This window comes from Carettochelys insculpta, chromosome 4 (genome assembly GCF_033958435.1).
Source record: "Carettochelys insculpta isolate YL-2023 chromosome 4, ASM3395843v1, whole genome shotgun sequence".
Classification (NCBI taxonomy): Eukaryota; Metazoa; Chordata; order Testudines; family Carettochelyidae; genus Carettochelys; species Carettochelys insculpta.
The window spans coordinates 13,872,010-13,891,199 of record NC_134140.1 but is presented as its reverse complement, the minus strand read 5'-3'; the positions used below and the strand labels follow the sequence as shown (position 1 = coordinate 13,891,199).

At 46.1% G+C, this 19,190-nt stretch overlaps 1 protein-coding gene across 1 annotated transcript; it reads right to left on the bottom strand.

The window, feature by feature from the left end:
- Nucleotides 1–119: 119 nt before the first annotated feature.
- Nucleotides 120–17,256, bottom strand: CD8B (CD8 subunit beta). Its single transcript, XM_074991681.1, has 6 exons — nucleotides 17,211–17,256; nucleotides 11,486–11,842; nucleotides 5,034–5,135; nucleotides 3,018–3,110; nucleotides 2,342–2,378; nucleotides 120–241 (listed from the first exon to the last, which is right to left on the bottom strand). The coding sequence occupies exons 1-6, from the start codon at nucleotides 17,254–17,256 to the stop codon at nucleotides 229–231; spliced, it is 648 nt and encodes a 215-aa protein (XP_074847782.1). The 3' UTR covers nucleotides 120–228.
- Nucleotides 17,257–19,190: the final 1,934 nt, after the last annotated feature.

Sequence of the window (19,190 nt, the reverse complement as noted above, 5' to 3'; positions counted from 1 at the left end):
GCAGAACTTGCCCAACAATTTGTACGCTGTAGTAAGTACCTGAACACTAAATACAGCAGTAGTACGTGATCAGTGCATCCCAGAGAGCAAATATTGCCTCCACATTTCAAGTCTCAAATTATTTTCCATAACATTCCTCCTGGCTCATGCGTTCCAGGTGTTGATCTCGTGTGGCATTTACAGTAGCCACCTCATGTGCAATACAGGAGAATCCTCCAGGCATTCGTCTTATTTAAGTACCCTAAAGTACCGGGAAAGACAGAGATGTTAATTCTGTTGGAAAGGATTATGTGCGGCAAAACACAAAGGTCCATCGCCTCTGGCTATTTGAGTGCCTCACTCTTACTGATTCTAGTGGGATTTACATGCCTCAATACTTCGAGGGGATGGACCCCAAAGTCTAGGAACAAAGCAGAAAACGCTGCCCCCTTTCAGACTATGCTACCGGTAGACTGGCATTACTAATGAGCAAAAACAGCCTGGCAAAGGGAAAACTGAGAACAACTAAAAATCAGACACGACTGGGCTAAGCTGGCAAGCCATTTGTTACCCAGAACAACAGTTAACCATGATCTTTCATCAAGAGATGGACAAGCAAATCTACCTGATCAAAACTGAGTGAGATATTTATGGCTCAGTGGCCATGTAGTACAGATTTTACCTCCCGCTTGTCTTACTCACATGAACCTTCTCAAGGGAGACAATAACCCATCCCTCACCGCAGGAGACTTTTAGCTCCTCAGCTGTTCCTGTTCATTCTGGGGGCTCCACTACCTGACTTTTCCTGTCCTGTATGGAACTGGGTGGTTTTCCTCCCTGAGTTTCAAAGTGGAGCACAAAAGATCTGCTTTCCGAATCCATATGTGGCATTTCCTGCATGGAGCAGAATGCACTCAACCTTTCATAGAATCCTAGGACTGGAAGAGATTTCAGGATGTCAGCAAGTCCAGCCCCCTGCCTAAAGCAGGCTCAACCTCAACCAAATAATCCCACCCAATAACAGAGGGCCTGGGGTGGGGACACTCCTCAGAGGCGAGGTTTGGGGAGCACATGCTGGGGCATTGTCAGCTGCAGAGCTCAGTCTAGCAGTCACTGGGATGGAAGGTGGTGTTCCTTCAGTTGCTAACCTACTGGAATGGCACCTGGGCCCTGTCCACTCAGCAGACCCATATAGACTGGCAGAGCAGCAAGAACTGGCTGAAGGGAGGCAGCCACCTGGCATGCAGCCCTGACAATGCAGGCACGGGGTTACGTGAACAAAGCAGGGGACAGGTGAGTTCTAATAGGGGAAGGTGCCAGAGAAAGAAAGCTCATGGAGCTCCAAGGGGCTAGATATGTCCCTTGGGGCTGGAGTGAGAATCCTACAATCAGATGGAGGAAGTTCATGGAGTTTTTTCTGCTTCGTGAACAAGCCCATCAAGGGTTATACAGGGCCCTGGGGACATTTTCACATGGCTCTGCTGTCATGGAAGGGCTGTTATTGCGCTTCAGGTAGCCCATCACCCCGCCACTCCCTGTTAACTCGTGCCCATCGAGGGTAGCTTTACAGGGACAGGTTCCGAAGGCTGTCTCTCCTGCTTCCTTAGGAGACCATTTCTCAGCTTAACAGATCCCCCTGACAGGAGGCGTCTTTGTACACACACCCCTGCTCTTCCTTTGTGACTCTCACTTAGCATCTGCTCGTCCCTACTCCTTGCATGGCCGCCATTGCTGTCACTCATCCCTTTCTGGTGGAGAAGGGGAGCGGTTGTGGATTGACTTCATTTCTGGGTAGCTTCACTGTGCTGGGTTTTGCCCACAGACCACTCCTGACTTCCTGTCATGCACCGGGGAAGAACGCACGTACCGAGCAGATCTCGGCACATCCAGCAACTCGGCAGGATTTAAAATGTGGGATAGGCTTCGAGGGAATCCAGAGAAGTCTGGGCAGGTTGTATCCTGCTGGCCACGGGCACCAGCTGTGGACTGGTCTGTGGCCATGTCTAGGGCTTAAGCTTTCAGCACTTTACCTAGCCAGCACTTGGGGAGAAAGTACCCCAGCCTGCAGAAGGCAGCCAGAGGGGAAAAGATGCAGACTGCCTCCCTTTCCTGTGAGGCGCCTTCACTGCCAAAGGAGTTGCTCAGAGACATTCAGTTCTGTGTGGTGCTGGGTGCTTCCTGTGAGGTGCTGAGGATCCTCAATCCCTAGTTATTCTAGGAGGGTTCTTGAGATCCTCAGCAGCATACAGGAGATGCTCAGAGCCTCGTGGGGTTGTCCCCTCTGCCTCATACGTTTCCGTTAGCACTGGCCCATGGGGGAGAAGAGCACAGCTATGGTCTCTGCAGTGAACAGGGCACTTACTGTTTTCTGAAGTGAAGCTGCATTCTCCTGCGCAGGCCTGAAAGGAGACAGACAACAGCTCAAGCCGGGAGAACGGGTCTTTGGCTCCACAGGCTCCCACCCCTCAAGGGACTTTCCTGAACTCCTGCTACTCCCTGCTCCATCTTTACTCCTCAGCTTCCCTCCCCCTGCTGAAGGTGCCCTGCTGGGCAGTCCCAGCCTGTAGCTGCTCCTGGAGGTCCTGTCTGAAAGGTACAGGTGCTTCGCTGTGCTGGGATGAGGAGCAGGAATGGGTGTCAGGGATGCCATCTTGGCTGATGCACCAGGGATTGAACTAGGGATCACCAGAGCTAAAAGCTGGGGCCACTGGAGCCCCATAACCGGGGTTTGTAACGGACACATATACTCCGTGGATCAATGGTGAAAGGGCACCTCTAACACCTGCCCCCCCGCTGGGATACGTGGGCACACAGCCCCAAGCTGCAGGCATTTGGAGGGTGCCCTGTGGGTTTTGAGGGGCACAATGGGGTTCCTGAGAGACCTGTCTCCCTCACATTCTGCTTCCTTCCAAAATGGATCACTGGATGCACGAGAGGCTCTCTGCAGGGCAACAGGGCAAGGGAGCGTGCCCCTTCTGTGCAGGAAAGGTGAGTTCCCTGCATGGAGAAATCCCCTCAGAGGAGTGCCCAGCACTTACGCTGAAAACGGTGGATGGCAACAACTAGACACACTAGTAAAATAACCACACATGCTGCTAATGGCACCCAGATGAAGCCACTGCAGGAAGAACCTAAAAACCAAAGGAAACACACAGTGCGTAGGACAGAAAGCAACAGCGGCTGGCGGCCAGTGCCAGCTGCACACATAAGAACATAAGAACATAAGAATGGCCATACTGGGTCAGACCAAAGGTCCATCCAGCCCAGCATCCCATCTGCCGACGGTGGCCAATGCCAGGTGCCCCAGAGAAGGAGAACAGAAGACAATGATCAAGTGATTTATCTCCTGCCATCCATCTCCTGCCCTTGTTCTGAAGGCCAGGGCACCATACTTTATCCCTGGCTAATAGCCATTTATGGACCTAACCTGCAAAAATTTATCAAGCTCTTTTTTAAACCCTAATAGAGTCCTGGCCTTCACAGCCTCCTCGGGCAAGGAGTTCCACAGGTTGACTGTGCGCTGTGTAAAGAAAAATTTCCTTTTATTAGTTTTGAACCTACTACCCATCAATTTCATTTGGTGTCCCCTAGTTCTTGTTTTATGGGAAAAGGTAAATAATTTTTCTATATTCACTTTCTCCACACCATTCATGATTTTATATACCTCTGTCATATCGCCCCTCAATCGCCTCTTTTCCAAACTGAAAAGTCCCAGTCTCTCTAGCCTCTCCCCATATGGGACCCGTTCCAAGCCCCTAATCATCTTAGTCGCCCTTTTCTGAACCTTTTCTAATGCCAATATATCTTTTTGGAGGTGAGGAGACCACATCTGCACGCAGTACTCAGGATGTGGGCGTACCATAGTTTTATATAGGGGAAGTATGATATCTTTTGTCTTATTATCAATCCCTTTTTTAATAATTCCTAACATCGTATTTGCTTTACTAACTGCCGCTGCACACTGCGTGGATGTCTTCAGAGAACTATCCACTATAACTCCAAGATCCCTTTCCTGATCTGTCGTAGCTAAATTTGACCCCATCATGTACTACGTGTAATTTGGGTTATTTTTTCCAACATGCATTACCTTACACTTACCCACATTAAATTTCATTTGCCATTTTGCTGCCCAATCACTCAGTTTGCTGAGATCTTTTTGTAGTTCTTCACAATCTGTTTTGGTTTTGACTGTCCTGAACAACTTGGTGTTATCTGCAAACTTTGCCACCTCACTGCTTACCTCATTTTCTAGATCATTGATGAACAAGTTGAACAGGATCGGTCCCAGGACTGACCCCTGGGGAACACCACTAGTTACCCTCCTCCATTGTGAAAATTTACCATTTATTCCCACCCTTTGTTTTCTGTCTTTTAACCAATTCCCGATCCATGAAAGGATCTTTCCTCCTATCCCATGACCGCCTAATTTACATAAAAGCCTTTGGTGTGGGACCGTGTCTCAGCGTCTCTGAGAGAAATGCTGCTGGGGCAGGGAAGGGGGCATTGTGTCTCCAGGCCCATATACAGACTGGTCCTTTTTCCCTCACTCCTACCCTTCCCCTCCAGCTCCTCGGGTCCCAACCCCTACATTTGTCCATGGTGGTCAACGAGTGGATGGGCTGTGAGGAGAAGTGGACAAGGCAGTGTAGGGGTTAGTCCTATTCTCTTCTCCTCAGAGCCCCCTCTGGAGTGGAGGAGCTCCCTCTGAAGCAGATCCCTAGGGCCAGAGGAAGTCCCAGGTACCCAGGTTCTTTCTGTCAGGTACAGACATGAACACAACTGCTATTAGCTTCAGTGGGAGAGACCAGACCCTTGTGGTTCTATGTACCTGGTCATCTCAGGGAAGCAGTTCATGTCGGTGTGTTACGGCCAGACTGTGCCCTGCACTTCTGTGGAGTCACCCTGAGTTACACTGGGGCAGCTAAGAAAATAACGAGGGGAAATATTGAGGCAACTCCAGCCCTACTGTGACTCTGTCAGCTCAAACCGAGTTGCACTCTGGATCAATTTGGCCTCTTCCACCCACTACATTTTGTGCAGGGAAAGGCCCCTACCTTTCTTTTTTGCATGGGCTAGGCTGGAGGACCGGCAACCTGAAGGCTTCTTTGGAGGCGGAGTTTTCTTTGTTGGTTTTTCAGTCGGAGGAAAAGAGTCGACTGGAAGGATGAAAATAGGATTAATGTGGCCTAGCATGGAAGACCTTTAAATGGCATGTTAATGATAATGAGGAAAATTCTTTGACAATCTTTAGGGTTAAGGGGAAAAAAATGAATGGAATTGTTGCATCTTCTATCTCTGAATAGTCTTGTGTAGAAAAGGTTGGTGCTTGGCAAGTGGTTAGCTCAGGACTTTAACAGGGTTCAAAAAAGAGCTAGATAAATACATGGAGGTTAGGTCCATCAATGGCTATTAGCTAGGATGAGTAGAAACAGTGTCCCTATCCTCTGTCTGTCAGAAGCTGGGAATGGGTGACAAGGGATGGATCACTTGAGGATTACCTGTTCTGTTCACTCCCTCTGAGGCACATGTCACTGGCCACTGTTGGGTGACAGGATGTTGGGCTCGATGGACCTTTGGTCTGACCCAGTGTGGCTATTCTTACGTTCTAATGTAGGACTAGGAGTTTTGACATTTGGGCCCAGACTTTCAATAGTGAGCACTGATTTTGGATGTCCACCGTGAGACAAATGAACAGACCCTGATTTTCAAAACAACACTGAACATGTATTCTCTGAACAGCAAGGCCCTTTAATGTGCCTCAGGGTTAGTATTTGCATTTGTACCTTAGAGTCGCAGTCATTGACCGGGACCATGTTGTGCCAGAGGGTTACAAAGAACAAAACGATGATTCCTGGTCCACGGAACTTGTTAAGTACAAAACCAGCATCATCAGATGGATACAAACAGGTTGACTGAGACAATACTGGTTGGCATGACAGGCTCTGGTCACCGTATCTCACCACACCCCAGCAGCCCAACCTGGGTCAAGTTTCTTGGAGAACTCATGGTGAAAGAGAGTTCGAAGCAGGATTTTGAAGGAGGCCAATGAGGTGCTTTGTGGCTGTTTACAGGGAGCAAATCCTTAGCCTTCTGGGGTACACTGACAAAAGCATGGAGATATTTGTTTGAAAACTTAACAAGGGGGCAATGATAGTTGGGCAACATAGGCTGATCATAGAGAGGAGTCTACTTTTCAAGATTGACTGAGAGATCACAGGTAGGATGGGGGATAGGGCAGACAGAGCCTAGAAATAGGATGTCCTAACTCACTTGTTGCTTCTGAAGCTCTTGGCCTTAGAATGTGTGTGTGTGTGTTTAAAAAACAAAACAAAACACAGCCTCTAAATTAGAAAAAGAACTAGCTTGAAGGAGCCCCATCTTATGCCCATTGTATTCAGTGGAAGTTTTGCTGAGTGGGAGCAGAACTGGGTCCTTTTGTACTAACGATTTTTCTGAACTCTGCAGTTAATGGTCATTAAGGCCGCGTCTACACATGCATGCTACTTCAAAGTAGCGGAGCCAACTTTGAAATAGTGCCCGTCATGGCTACACATGATGGGCACTATTTCGAAGTTGAAATCAACGTTAGGGCCCGATCCTGCAAATGCATCAATTTACCCTTAGCTCACATTGTCTTCAGTCTAATACAGACAATATTTTCCACGTCTATCATAAGGTTTTGGCCTGCTATCCATTTGCACACATATCACATTGCTCTGCTAGCTACAGGCATATCCCAAACAGATTCACAGGCATCTCTGATGCTGTTCCCATGAAAGTGTATAGAAAGCTTGTTTTGGAGTTGGTTTTTGCTATCTGTAACAGTGATTAAATAAAGCCTGTGGATTATTGTTGGACTCTATAGCTACGTCTACACGTGAAGCCTACTTCGAAGTAGCCTATTTCGATGTGGAGACATCGAAATAGGCTATTTCGATGAATAACGTCTACACGTCCTCCAGGGCTGGCAACGTCGACGTTCAACATTGATGTTGCGCAGCACCACATTGAAATAGGTGCTGCAAAGGAATGTCTACACGCCAAAGTAGCACACATCAAAATAAGGGTGCCAGGCACAGCCGCAGACAGGGTCACAGGGCAGACTCAACAGCAAGCCGCTCCCTTAAAGGGCCCCTCCCAGACACAGTTGCACTAAACAACACAAGATCCACAGAGCTGACAACTGGTTGCAGACCCTGTGCATGCAGCATGGATCCCCAGCTGCAGCAGCAGCAGCCAGAAGCCCTGGGCTAAGGGCTGCTGCACACGGTGACCATAGAGCCCAGCCGGGGCTGGAGAGAGAGCGTCTCTCAACCCCTCAGCGGATGGCCACCATGGCGGACCCCGCTATTTCGATGTTGCGGGACGCAGATCATCTACATGTGCCCTACTTCGACGTTCAACTTCGAAGTACGGCGCTATTCCCATCCCCTCATGGGGTTAGCGGCTTCGATGTCTCGCCGCCTAACATCGAAATAGTGCCCAACAAGTGTAGCCGTGACAGGCGCTATTTCAAAGTTAGTGCCGCTACTTCGAAGTAGCGTGCACGTGTAGACACGGCTTATGAGTTATAATTTCACATATTTATCTCTGGTGTCGGAGAGACAGCTGTGTTAGTCTGTTTCAGCAAAAACAAGGAGTTCAGTGCTACCTTGAAGATTAACAATTTCATTGTGGCACAGGCTTTCACAAGGTGCAGTTCTCTTAGATGCACGAAGTGAAAGGAAAAGGAACAGACAGTAGGGATAGAGATGGGAGCCTTACACCAGAGCTAATTCAGTCAAGATGGATGTGGATAAGAAAGTGAGAATACCTAATGTGGAAAGTTAATGGCTCTCTGTTACAATAAGTAATTTTCCACCTTGGATATTCTCACCACCTTATCCACATCCCACTAGTTGAATTAGCTCTGATATAACACTCCCTTTTCTCTACCCTGCTATCTGTTTTTTTTTCTTTCCCTTCATGCACCTGATGAAATGCATTGCGGCTCATGAATAAAGTTGGCATAATAAAATTGTTAATCTTTAAGGTGCTACCAGACTCTGGTTATATTTCTCTCTGTAAGACATGAGGCCTGAAAAACTTCTAATGACAAAAAACAACCAATCACCCAAACAAAACTCAATTATACAATTACAAATAAAATCCAATCATTTAACCACTAGTTAACGAAAAGTCTGGACTATGCAAGGTTAATTTCTTCACACAGAAAAAGAAGTTCATTTCGAAACCACAATTCATTTTAAAGACAGCGACACTCTGAAAGTCTCAGGTGACCTCTGAGACAACTGGCTCACCTGTATAAACTTCCTTCATGCTTTTATTAAACTACTTAGCAATAGATATTAAAAAAAGAAATCATGAAGTAGCCATTTTATCAGAGATGCCAAAGGAAAAAAGAAAACTCCCAGGGACGTGTGATTTCACTTCAATGTAATAGGGGAACCCCAATTTCTCAAATTCAGTCTACCAGGATTCAGCTATAAAGGTGGATGTCTTCACTTTGACTGGATGACAGCAGCAAGTTTTTGAAAGCACTGCTTTTGTGGAGGGAGCAGTACTACAGCTGCTCATGTAATTCTCTGCCTTCAAAGAGGTTTTCTTTGAAGTAAGCAATGATAGACCAGGGACATATTTACCAACACAATGGCTGTAAATTCTGGTATATTTGTTTGCAGCAAGCAAAGGACATGAGAATCTTCAAGATGGAAGAGTGCGAACATTTTAAAACTAATGACTATAATTATATCCCCGCTAAATATAAACTTTAATTGAAGGGTTTTATCTTCTAAGGACAGACATAGCTCCAAAGTGATGGAAGGAAGGGTTTTAAGCGCCCAATCACATACTGTGATCAAACAGCTGTGCTTTTTCTACTCTTTGTCACATAGAGGGGGAGTGGTGGACTGAAGAGCATTGCAGAAGGCTTGAGAATTTGAGAGGTTATCTAAGGCTCTGCATTAAGATCCTATAACTTAAGACCACATGAAGTCCCACTGATTGCAGTATAGAAATCCCAAAAGGTGTTGGCCTGACAGCCACAGAGCTTGAAATCATCTGTATGTACAGAAGAGGTGCAGAGAGCTTCACCACACTGGCCATCAGAGCTATGCCGGTGGACTCTGTACTCGTGAGGACCATCTCAGATTTCATCCGCCTTGCACGGAGTGCAGAAAGGGGACTTGTATTGGCAGCAGCAGTGCTCACACAGACACAGTGATGCATCTCAGCCTGGACCTAGAGGGACCAGCTCTCAGGATCAGAAAGTCGCTCAGTCTCCAAGGTCATATTAGTTCTGAAGGGCTTCTCCAGATGAGACAGCCACCCAGGTTGTCGGGGTGTGTGAGTCATGATGGAGAAGGCATTGGATTGAGACCCATTTCACATGGGGTCCTAAGCAGTCTCTGGCTGGTGAGAGCTGTTGATGGCTACCAGCCTGCCACGAACTTAACTGTGGAGACCTGGATGTGAAAGGTTCAGTCACCACCCCTCTGAGATAGATGTCCAATCCCCCCAAGATGGGAGGGTGGTGCTAGGATATCGGTAAATGGCACACGAGATACAGAATCCATACAAGCGAATAATCTGTGAACTCAAGTGGGGAAAATAATCCAAGTTCACAGAAGAAAAAAACAGTGGAATTAGAAAAAGATAATAAACATAAATCGTCAAGGTTTAATTGTGTCCCTTAGAAAGGCTCCTTTACACAATTGTCAGCATATATCTATGCTCAGGCTGTGACCAGGAAAGAGAAATGGATAGCGGTGAAAGGTTGCAGTTTCTTAGTACCCTGGAAGCAACGTCCTTGTTTCACCCAGAGGCACTGGGAATGGGAGACTGACATGAAGTCTGCTCTACAGCCTTAGCTAAGGGCCAGCTGGATTTTTGCTTGTGTGGTAGAGGCACATAGCTTTGGCTCTTGTGGTCTCAGGTCCAATCCCATCGGCTGATGACCAGGGTCTGTAGCCTTTACACCTACATTACATAGAGCCACCAAATCTATGGCCAGAAGGTACTGGTGACCATCTAGTGCAGCGGTTCCCAACCTTTTCCAGACAGGGGCCCACTCCGACAATTCAGGAAGACTTGGTGACCCAAGGCAATGCCACAATGTGTGTGTGGGGTGGGGCACGGGGAGACAGAGCCATAACTAGCTAATTTTGCGCCTGAGGCAAAAATGTAAAATTGTGCCCCCTCATGTTTATAGATTCATAGTAGTTATTTCACAGAAAAGGGGAAATATATTCATAAAGCAATAATACTACATTTACTATCGTTAATCAGAGTTGTGGTGATGGAAAGACACTCATCCCCAAACTGCTCCCCCCAGTTTAAACCCCACAATCAGGGGCTAGGGGAGTCACGCTCAAGGGCTGGAGGGGACTGGGGAGTCACATTGAGGGGCTAGGAGTCACTCAGGGCTGCAGCGGCCTAGGAGAGTCACACTCAGTGGCTACGGGAGTCACACTCAGGCTGGAGGGGTAAGGGGAGTCACACTCAGGGCTACAAGTTACTCGGGCTGCAGAGGGCTGAGGAGTCACATTCATGGGCTAGAAGTCATTCACAGGCTGGAGGGAGCTAGGGGAGGCACAGGCAACCCTGTGGCTGGAAGACAGCTGAGGTGCACAGCCCGGCTGGCAGTGCCAGCCAAGAGAACCCTTCTGGGGTCTGGGGAGACCCCATCTCCTGTAGAGGCTGGAAGCCAGGGAGCTGATCTGCTCTGACCTCCCTCCCAACCTCAGACTCGGGCTCCCACCTCAACTGATCTGGGCTCTGCTCCTCAGGTAAGCAGTTCTCTGCCCTGCAGCTGAAATGGTTCTCAGTTTAATTGATTGGCTTAACTGCCTGACAGCAGTTAATCCAATTAAGAAGCTGAGAACCACTTCAGGAGCGTGCATGGCTTCTTAATAGCCACCTGTGGAGCTGTCCAGCCCAGCCTGCGACCCTTTTGAAATGTAATCACCACCCATGTTTGGGTCCAGACCCATAGGTTGGGAAACCCTGATCTAGTGTCACACGCATACAACAGGCCATAAAACGTCCCTGAAATAATTCCTGTTTGAACTTGAGCAGATCATCCAGAAAAAAATACAGACTCGATTTAACAATTGCCAGTGATGGAGAGAATCCCCTGTAACCAGGGGCAAATTGACCTAATGGATAATTCCCCTCCCTTTTGGACACCTTATGTCCACCCTGAATTTGCCTAGCTTTATCTTCAAACTGGTGGATTTTGTTATGCCCTTCTCTGCCAGGTTTTCTGGCTAATATCTCCTCTAAGATCTATTCCAGCACATTTCAAGGTCTAAACCTTTCATACCTTGCTCGGGGAGATAATCTCCATGAAAGCCATGAGAAAGGTGAGTGGAATTCAGGCACTGCTTTGTGCCCAGTTATCTTTTTTATTGTTTTATTTTTAAGTTTAATCTAGTTATTGTAGCAGTGTCTCAGCTAAGCACGGTGAGATTTTGGAGCGGATGGGCCAGTCTTAAACAGCACTTACCTACGCTCAGCTCCGTTCCATTGCCAAGGAGCAGCTCTGAGTTGTAGGAGACAGCACAATAATAAGTGCCCGAATCCAAAGACTGAAGCTTGCTGATCTTCAGAGTGTATGAGTTCCTAAAGCTCTCTTTATTCACGGTAAATCTGCCTTTGTCGATGCCGTTGCCATGGGTGAACTTGCGCATCACAGTGGCAAAGAGTATATACTCGAAGTCTGGGCTCTTGCTCTTTCGGAACCAGTAGATCCCCACGTGGGAAAGTTGTTCACTTTTCATGGCACAGACCATTTCAGTTGTACTGTTGTTCAAGGCCACAATACGTCCTGGAGTCTGAAGGAAAGTTTGACTTTTCTGGCCACCTGCAAGAGAGAAGAGAATGTGTTTATGGTCAAGTTAGCCCTCTCTGCCCATATTAAATGAAGGGTGTCTTGAAGAGCATAGCAGTTTCCGTGCTCTTGGAATTTTGGGGGGAGGGGGCAGGATCCCACGAAGTAGAAACAGACCAGACCTATTATGAAATCTAGCCCTTATTTCATGCCAGTGTTGGATTGCTCCTTATTCATTTTCTTGCTATTCCAACATATCTGATACCAGAAGAACCTCTTTAATCTGGAACTCTCTCATCCAGCAACATCCGTAATCTGTCATGATTTTAGTTAACAGGATGACCACTTATCTTGGATGTGGCCAAGTTTCCTGTGGTTCCAGCAAGTTTGTTCCCAGCCACCAGACCTGGTTCTCAGTGTTCTGTACTGGTATTTAGCTGTAATTTACCTCTAAATATCTTCTGTGAGCCCAGTAAGTGTTGGAAGTGTTGGTAATGTGCTAGAAAATATTGACCTCCCGTGGCCTGGCAAAGTCTTTCGTCCGGCACCGGTCAGGTCCCGAGGGTGCTGGATTGGAGACGTTCAACCTATACTATGGCGGTTGATGCTCTATAGATACCCATCTAGACAGGCCAAGAAGATCATAGCTAGCTTGCTCTATTTCTTGTCTGTTGCCCAGTCCACTTTTTAAAATCCCAATCAATGAGGTTTCCACATTGTATGAAGAGTATTTTTTGCCTTTCCTTGTCTCCAGTGCTTTCTCATTCTCTGAGAAAGCCTTTCAAAAGATTTTTTCTGCCAGTTCTTTTCAAGTTTGCTAGGTTGCTTGCTGGATATACTCTGACTATAAAGGCAGCAAAGAAAAAGAGGCTGAAGATGACTCTAGATAAGGGATCAAATCATATACAAAGAAGAACTACAGGTCACTCAAAGGATAAATGCAGTGAGCAACACGCGTACAGATAGACAATATGTTGAAGTTGATGGGAGCTGCAGGCACTTGGCTTCCCTTAGAAGCTATGTCTCTTTTGATATTTACCCATGCCTATACATTTATTCATACTGACGGTTCTACCATGGGGCAGATCCTCAGTTGGTGTTAAAACAGCAAAGCTCTGCTGACAGTAATGGAGGGTTGCGGATTTACACCAGCTGATGATTTCTCCAAACTGCTTCAGTTATTTAATTCTTGAGGACTACGGCCAGTGACTTGCTTCTTAAGACTGGCAGTTATTTTGCTTATTCTCTCACCTGTTGCCTTTGGTGGACTGTGCGGATTTGAAGTTTTGCAAGCAGCTGGAGGTTGGATAGGCCCAGAATTATTAAAATAAAAATAGATAATACGTAAGGACTAGATGTTAATCTCCTCACTCACATTGAGGAGCTCAGTGCTCTGTGAATAGTGTCTTTGAGATAGATTCAGTGATTTTTTTTGTACATTGAGTTGCACGTTATTGCTCAATGACCCCACAGCTCTCAATGGAGCTGTCTGAGGGGTGAGGTGCTACTTAGCGCACAATGCTGGTCTGTGGCCTTGTCTGGTGACTTCACTGGTAATATCTGTGGGGAAAGGTGACACTCTCCTTTAGTAAAACTACCGTACGCTGGATTTTTACTCACTTTATGTAGCATTTATTTTGAGATCAGCAACTGGCAAAATGATTCCATGTCGTGAATCTTCATAGCTGGACACGTGAGCAACACGCAGTACAAGCTGCTCAGTCAGAATATTAACTCAGATTTTGCCAACTCTCAGGATATTATTGTGAGTCTTATGATATCTAGTGTTTTTCTTAAAGCCCTAGTGCCTGAAGCTTATGTGAGAATTTCCGCTTTCATTACAAAAGTAACATTTTTAGCCTTCATGATTGTTGAGATAAGCTGGAAAATGCCACTTCACAGTCTCAAAACCAAGCAGGAAATTAACAAAGGAAGACAATTTCATTAGCTCATTCTTGCTCTTTATACCTACTGTGCGATGTGCAGGGCTTGACTCCTGGGTTTTGAATGCTTAGGGTTGGCAATACCGAACTCAGCCTTTGCAAATATTGCCTCTGTTACCATTTTATGCCTTGGTGTGCGTGTATTTGAGAGAGACAGAGCGAGAGAGAATAATGGATGGAACTGTTTTTCAACAAAAAAAACAATACACTCTGGATATGATGCAACTGAGTAAAAACAGTACCAAACACCCAAGAGCACTTATTTCCTGTGCATGTTTGAAAGGACAACCCTTGGTAATCTCCTTTCCTATTTCTTGCCCCTTTGCTTCAAAGTGTTCCTGTTCCTTTAAAATCTTGGGCTCATTTACAGTGACTTTTGGTAGTAATAACACTTAGGCCCTGATCCTGTACCCTGAGCTGCACACTTGTGCACCTGATGGATCTCAGCGCGTCTTCAAGTGGGATCTTGTCAATCTTCCAGTTGAAACGGGCTGCTCAGAGCAGAGTTTGGTGTCTTGACTTTGGCATAGGAGTTTTGGCCTTCCTAATGCTTCGTAAATATTGGGAGCCAGCTTCAAAGCTGGCACAAGTGGCTATATTTTATTGACAGTAAACCACCTTTGTATTCGACACATTGTGCTGAGAAATTTGACTGCCGCTCGTAATTAATATTTGAATTTTCGATTCTCTATCATTTGGGTCTTCTGAGCCAGCATTGTCTTAGCAATGTGCTTACTCAGTCTAGGAACTCAGCTGAGAGGAGTGCCAAAATCATCCTTACAGCAAACCAAAGCCAAATCTGTCTGTCCTTATTCAGGTAAATTTCCCATTGGGTCAGTGAGTCTTTTGTCTAAGAAATGACTGATGAAAGTAAGGGAAATATTTATTACCATAGGCCTAAATCTTTCTTGCCTACCTCATGGTAATAGCCCCATCCATGTCACTACACTGATGAAGGCAAGCAGAATTTAGCCTATAAAATAAATACGTGGCCTCTGACATCACAAGATGGTTCCTGTTCTCTTTCTCAAAAATCTCTGGCATGATGAAATAAAAATGAAGGGAAGGGACACAGGCAGCTTGTGCTGTGTTATATAGAATAACAGAATATGAGAACTGGAAGGGACCTCGAGAGGTGATGTACTGAAGCCCAACCCTGCAAATCCTCATTTTGGCCAATACTTCCTTGTAGAATCCTAGGGCTGGAAGAGACCTCAGGAGGTCATCGAGTCCAGCCCTATGCTTAAAGCAAGACCTACCCTAATGAAATCATCCCAGCCAAGACTTTGTTAAGCCTGGACTTAAAAACCTCTAGGGGTGGAGATCCACAACTCTCTAGGTAACACGTTCCTGTGCTTCATCACCCTCTTGGGGAAATAGTTGTGCCTGTAAAGTCCATGGGACTACTTGCATAAAGCTTTTCAGGATCCGTCCTGCTGGGTAACCTTCCCATTCATAGATTCCAAGGCCAGAATTGACCATGGTGAGCATCTAGTCTGATCTCCTGTATGACTCAGCCCCTGGAACTTCCCCCAAATAAATCCGAGATCAGATCTTTTACACAAATTTCCAACTCCCATTTAAACACAGTCACTGACGAGAATGACAACGTAAATTGTTCCATTGGTTAATGATCCTGTTAAAAATCCACACCTTATTTCCAGTCTAGCTTCAGCTTCTGACTTTTTTACCACATAGATACTTTAGATTATTTCTTGAAGTTCTGGCCTTCTCTGCTCTGAGCTATGTGGTCACCTCAACGTTCATGAACAGAAGAGGCCCATTTCATTGCCTGCCCTTGTAGAGATAGTCAGGATAGGATTCTTCAGAACTGACCTATCCTCACCTGTTGAAGTCCATGCTAAAACTCCCATTGACTTGAATAAGAGCTGAGGTAGAACAATGCTGAATACATTTGAAAATCCCATCCTGTATTGTCTTGGATGTTAGCGCAGAAAGTGTATTACTGGGTCTACCTGAAGTCACTGCCAAGGTTCTGTCAAAGCTTTTTATTCTTATTCTTGATGCTATTTATTTGTTCTTTTTATAGAACCTCTGCCTAATTTTGCTCATGTTCCTGAAAAGGTAGCATGGAAAATTTTGCATGGCAGACATATTCCTTCTGTACCCCTCTGGAATAGATTAGAATGGAGCACTTTTCTTTATAAATATTCATTTGCAGTCAAAGTCCATAATAAAAAGCTGTTTGTTGAACATTTGGTAGAAGAATTCAGCAGCTTCTAATGGGCAGGCATTTATTTGGAATTTCTCCAGTTGTGTATGTGACCAGATTGTATTCTGAACTTGTTTCTGTCATCTAATATATTAATAATTCCTTCCATTTACCCCCCACACATCCCACATTCTGCCCTGGCTTACATCCATTGCAAGTGTGATTAATGGAATCACACAGGCTGTACAATAAAACCAGGGAAGAATTTTGCTCTGTTTCTGTTTCAGAAAAGAATAAATAAAATTGTTTGTGGTGTCCAATTTAAAAAAAAAAGGGTGACATAATCTGCAAGTTTTTGGTGTACTCTACATCTGTATTCTTATAATAAACCAAAAAAAAAGCATTTTATGTAGTATATAACGGAGCTATAAATGATACATACACCATACATAATAATTTGTAAAAGATACCCATAAACCATCATAGAATCATAGAATGTGAGCACTGGAAGGGACCTCGAGAGGTCATCAAGTCCAGTTCCCTGCCCCCTTGGCAGGACCAAGCACCAGAATCTATATCATCCTGTTATATATATTTATATATTAATAGCTAGTTATCTACAATTAGGATTTCTATAGCTCCCAATACCTTAGTATGCAAACACTGACAAAATGTATGCTGTATAATAGCTGTAATAGCCCATGACTACAATACAGTATACATTAATCAGCACCTCCCATGATATATCTGTGATAAATCATGACATGGTATGTCTATAGCATATTAGCATTTTCTGTGAGTCTGGGGGGCAAATCCAACAATTACACGGGTGTAACGCTAATTTCTCTATTTATAGAGCCTCCCATGACAATATTATCTCAACACCTGAAGCTATGTGGTAGCTTAAGTGATTACAGAATAACTTTTTGATGCTTAAATGTACTATATTCTAACCCAATACCACGGTGTCAGATAACACCATGTAACAGATCAATCCTAATAACTCTGAAATAAAATAATCTTGAATTATGTCTAGGACATTGGTCTATAAGATTATATGGTAGGTATGTAATGTTTATATATTTAATGTTAAATTCATTAAAAATCTATAACCGACCGTCATGTATTTACCTTGTAAATAGCCCACTCTGTAGCTGTGCTATAACATGATGGGGGAGAGGAGGTGACAAAGTTGCTAGAGCCCTTTGTATCATCCCAGCCTCTTGCATTCCAAGTTCAGCCCTACTTAACCCCCTGCAAAGGCTTTGCCCTGTTCCTCTGTTACCTGTGGTGTGCAGAAAGAGGCAGAGAAAGAGCCACGGCCACTCCATCTTGGATCCAAGGCACCTGAGATCTTGTGAGTAGCAGCCTGGGACAAGAGGGTTTCTGAGAGTGCTGAAGCAGGGGGGAGGGAAGGAGGCGGACCGTGTGCTAGAGCCCACAGCCTGTGTGTGAGCTACTTCTCAACTGGCCCGCCTCCCCACAGCAAGGTGGATGATGAGGGACACATGGTTAATTACAGTAGTTGTTCGCTCCTTTATGATGGGCAAAGTGGGTATAATCCCCCTGGGAGTGGGAAGCAGACACACCTCATCTGTCTTGTGTTGAAATAATGACCTGGACTGTGGATTCTCTGCAGCAGGGGAAGATGAAATTTAATGCTATTTCCACATAGGTTTGCGTATAGGCACTTTTTCCAGCAGGCAAAAGGTCTCAGCCATCAACCCCTTCTTCCCACACTTATGTGCTCCAGCTCCTAGCACTCCAACCTATTGGCACCCAGGAATTTTGTAGCAACTCAGAGACATCACTGGTTTTACACAACAGTACATGAGGTCAGACTCATATCTGTTTCACAATGTCAGGGAGCTAGACATGTCTTTCAGCAACTCTGGTTCCCTGTACCCGCTCCAGTGGTGGGCTTGCACACCCATCACACCCCAAACCGTCCAAAACTTGTGTGAAGGCGGCTGGGCACAGGTTTCAATGGGAGGAGAAGGGATGACATTCCTCAGGGAGTCTCAGAAAGCAGCTGCCAGATGGTTGGCAGAAGATCAGAACAAAGGAGGGCTCCGTGCAGAGATGGTGTGCCTTGCCCAGGGCTTGCCTGTCAGCTGTATTTTCTGACAAGCCCTCTGCCCTGTTTTTACTGTGAGCAAGAACAGCCAGGGGAACAAAGTCTTATTTCCAGGGTCTGCACCTAAATGTAGAACAGGGTGAAATGCACTTGGCCAAAACTGAGAGAGAAATGGAAAGACTCCCATTGACTTCACTGGATTGTGTCAGGCCCCCTAAAAGCACAAATATTAATTGATATTAGAGCAGTGGGTTTTTTTCTGCTGGTATGGGCTGGTACGCTGTACTGGCACCTTGGTAGTCCCAGCAGGGATCTCTGGCTTGATGGCAGGGAGACCGCACCAGCCCCACGGCTAGGAGCCAGCTGGGGGGCAGATCCCTGACAGCACTGCCAGTTGCAGGAACCCTGGGGTTGGGGGGCAGCGGGTGGGGGGCCACCTGAGTACTGTATTAGACTGAGAACTTAGGTGCATTTACATGTGTGTGCTTCACATTGAGTAACTTATTGGAGCACACGACTAGGTGTCTTTTAACCATTTGTCATTCAAGAGCAGCCAGTGACCTCTAACTTTAAGGTGCTCAGACTTCGGTTCATGTAACGTGCATTTCCTATCAAATCCAACAATGAAGGACCAAACCAGGCCACCAGAAAAATCCCACAGCATCCTACCCAGCTTAATTCGCTGCCAGGGCTTGTCTGGGCTGAGCCCTGGTGCCTCTGGGCTTGGCAGTTCATAGCCCCAGCACCGCTGGGCTTGCCATGGCAGTTCTGAGAGTAAAAGAAAAATTGCTTGAGTGCCGGTACCTCTTTCCTTACAAAGTCATTCCTGGGCACAGACCTTTTCCACTTAGCAGCTTGTTTTTCTAAGGCACTGTGAATCAGGTGCCTATATTTTCCCAAAGGAAAAATGAGATAATGCATTGAGTCTCCCCCCGGCCCCCACCCAGCACCATTAGCTGTCTCTGCCTCCTGCCCATGTGGAGCTAATCCAGGGGCCTCCTCTTCTGTCCCTACACAAGTAAGGCTGGCCTGACGGCCCCCCCCCAGCCTGCACCCCCCTGCTGCCTACCTGCTTGGGACCACCTGAGTCCCCCTGACTCCCTCCTGGCAGTGCAGGCTCAAGACTCCCTGCTGCCAGCCAACTTGGGGCTGGTCTGACACAAGCTGCTCTCCTGAGGCCTCCCTCCT

Excerpts from the sequence above, each read along its gene's own strand:
- CD8B (XM_074991681.1), bottom strand. The coding sequence starts at position 17,256 with ATGGAGTGGCCGTGGCTCTTTCTCTGCCTCTTTCTGCACACCACAG. Across the intron at positions 5,136-11,485 it reads TGGAACGGAGCTGAGCGTAG|TCGACTCTTTTCCTCCGACT; the intron begins GTAAGTGCTGTT and ends TCATCCTTCCAG. Across the intron at positions 3,111-5,033 it reads AGCCCATGCAAAAAAGAAAG|GTTCTTCCTGCAGTGGCTTC; the intron begins GTAGGGGCCTTT and ends TTTGGTTTTTAG.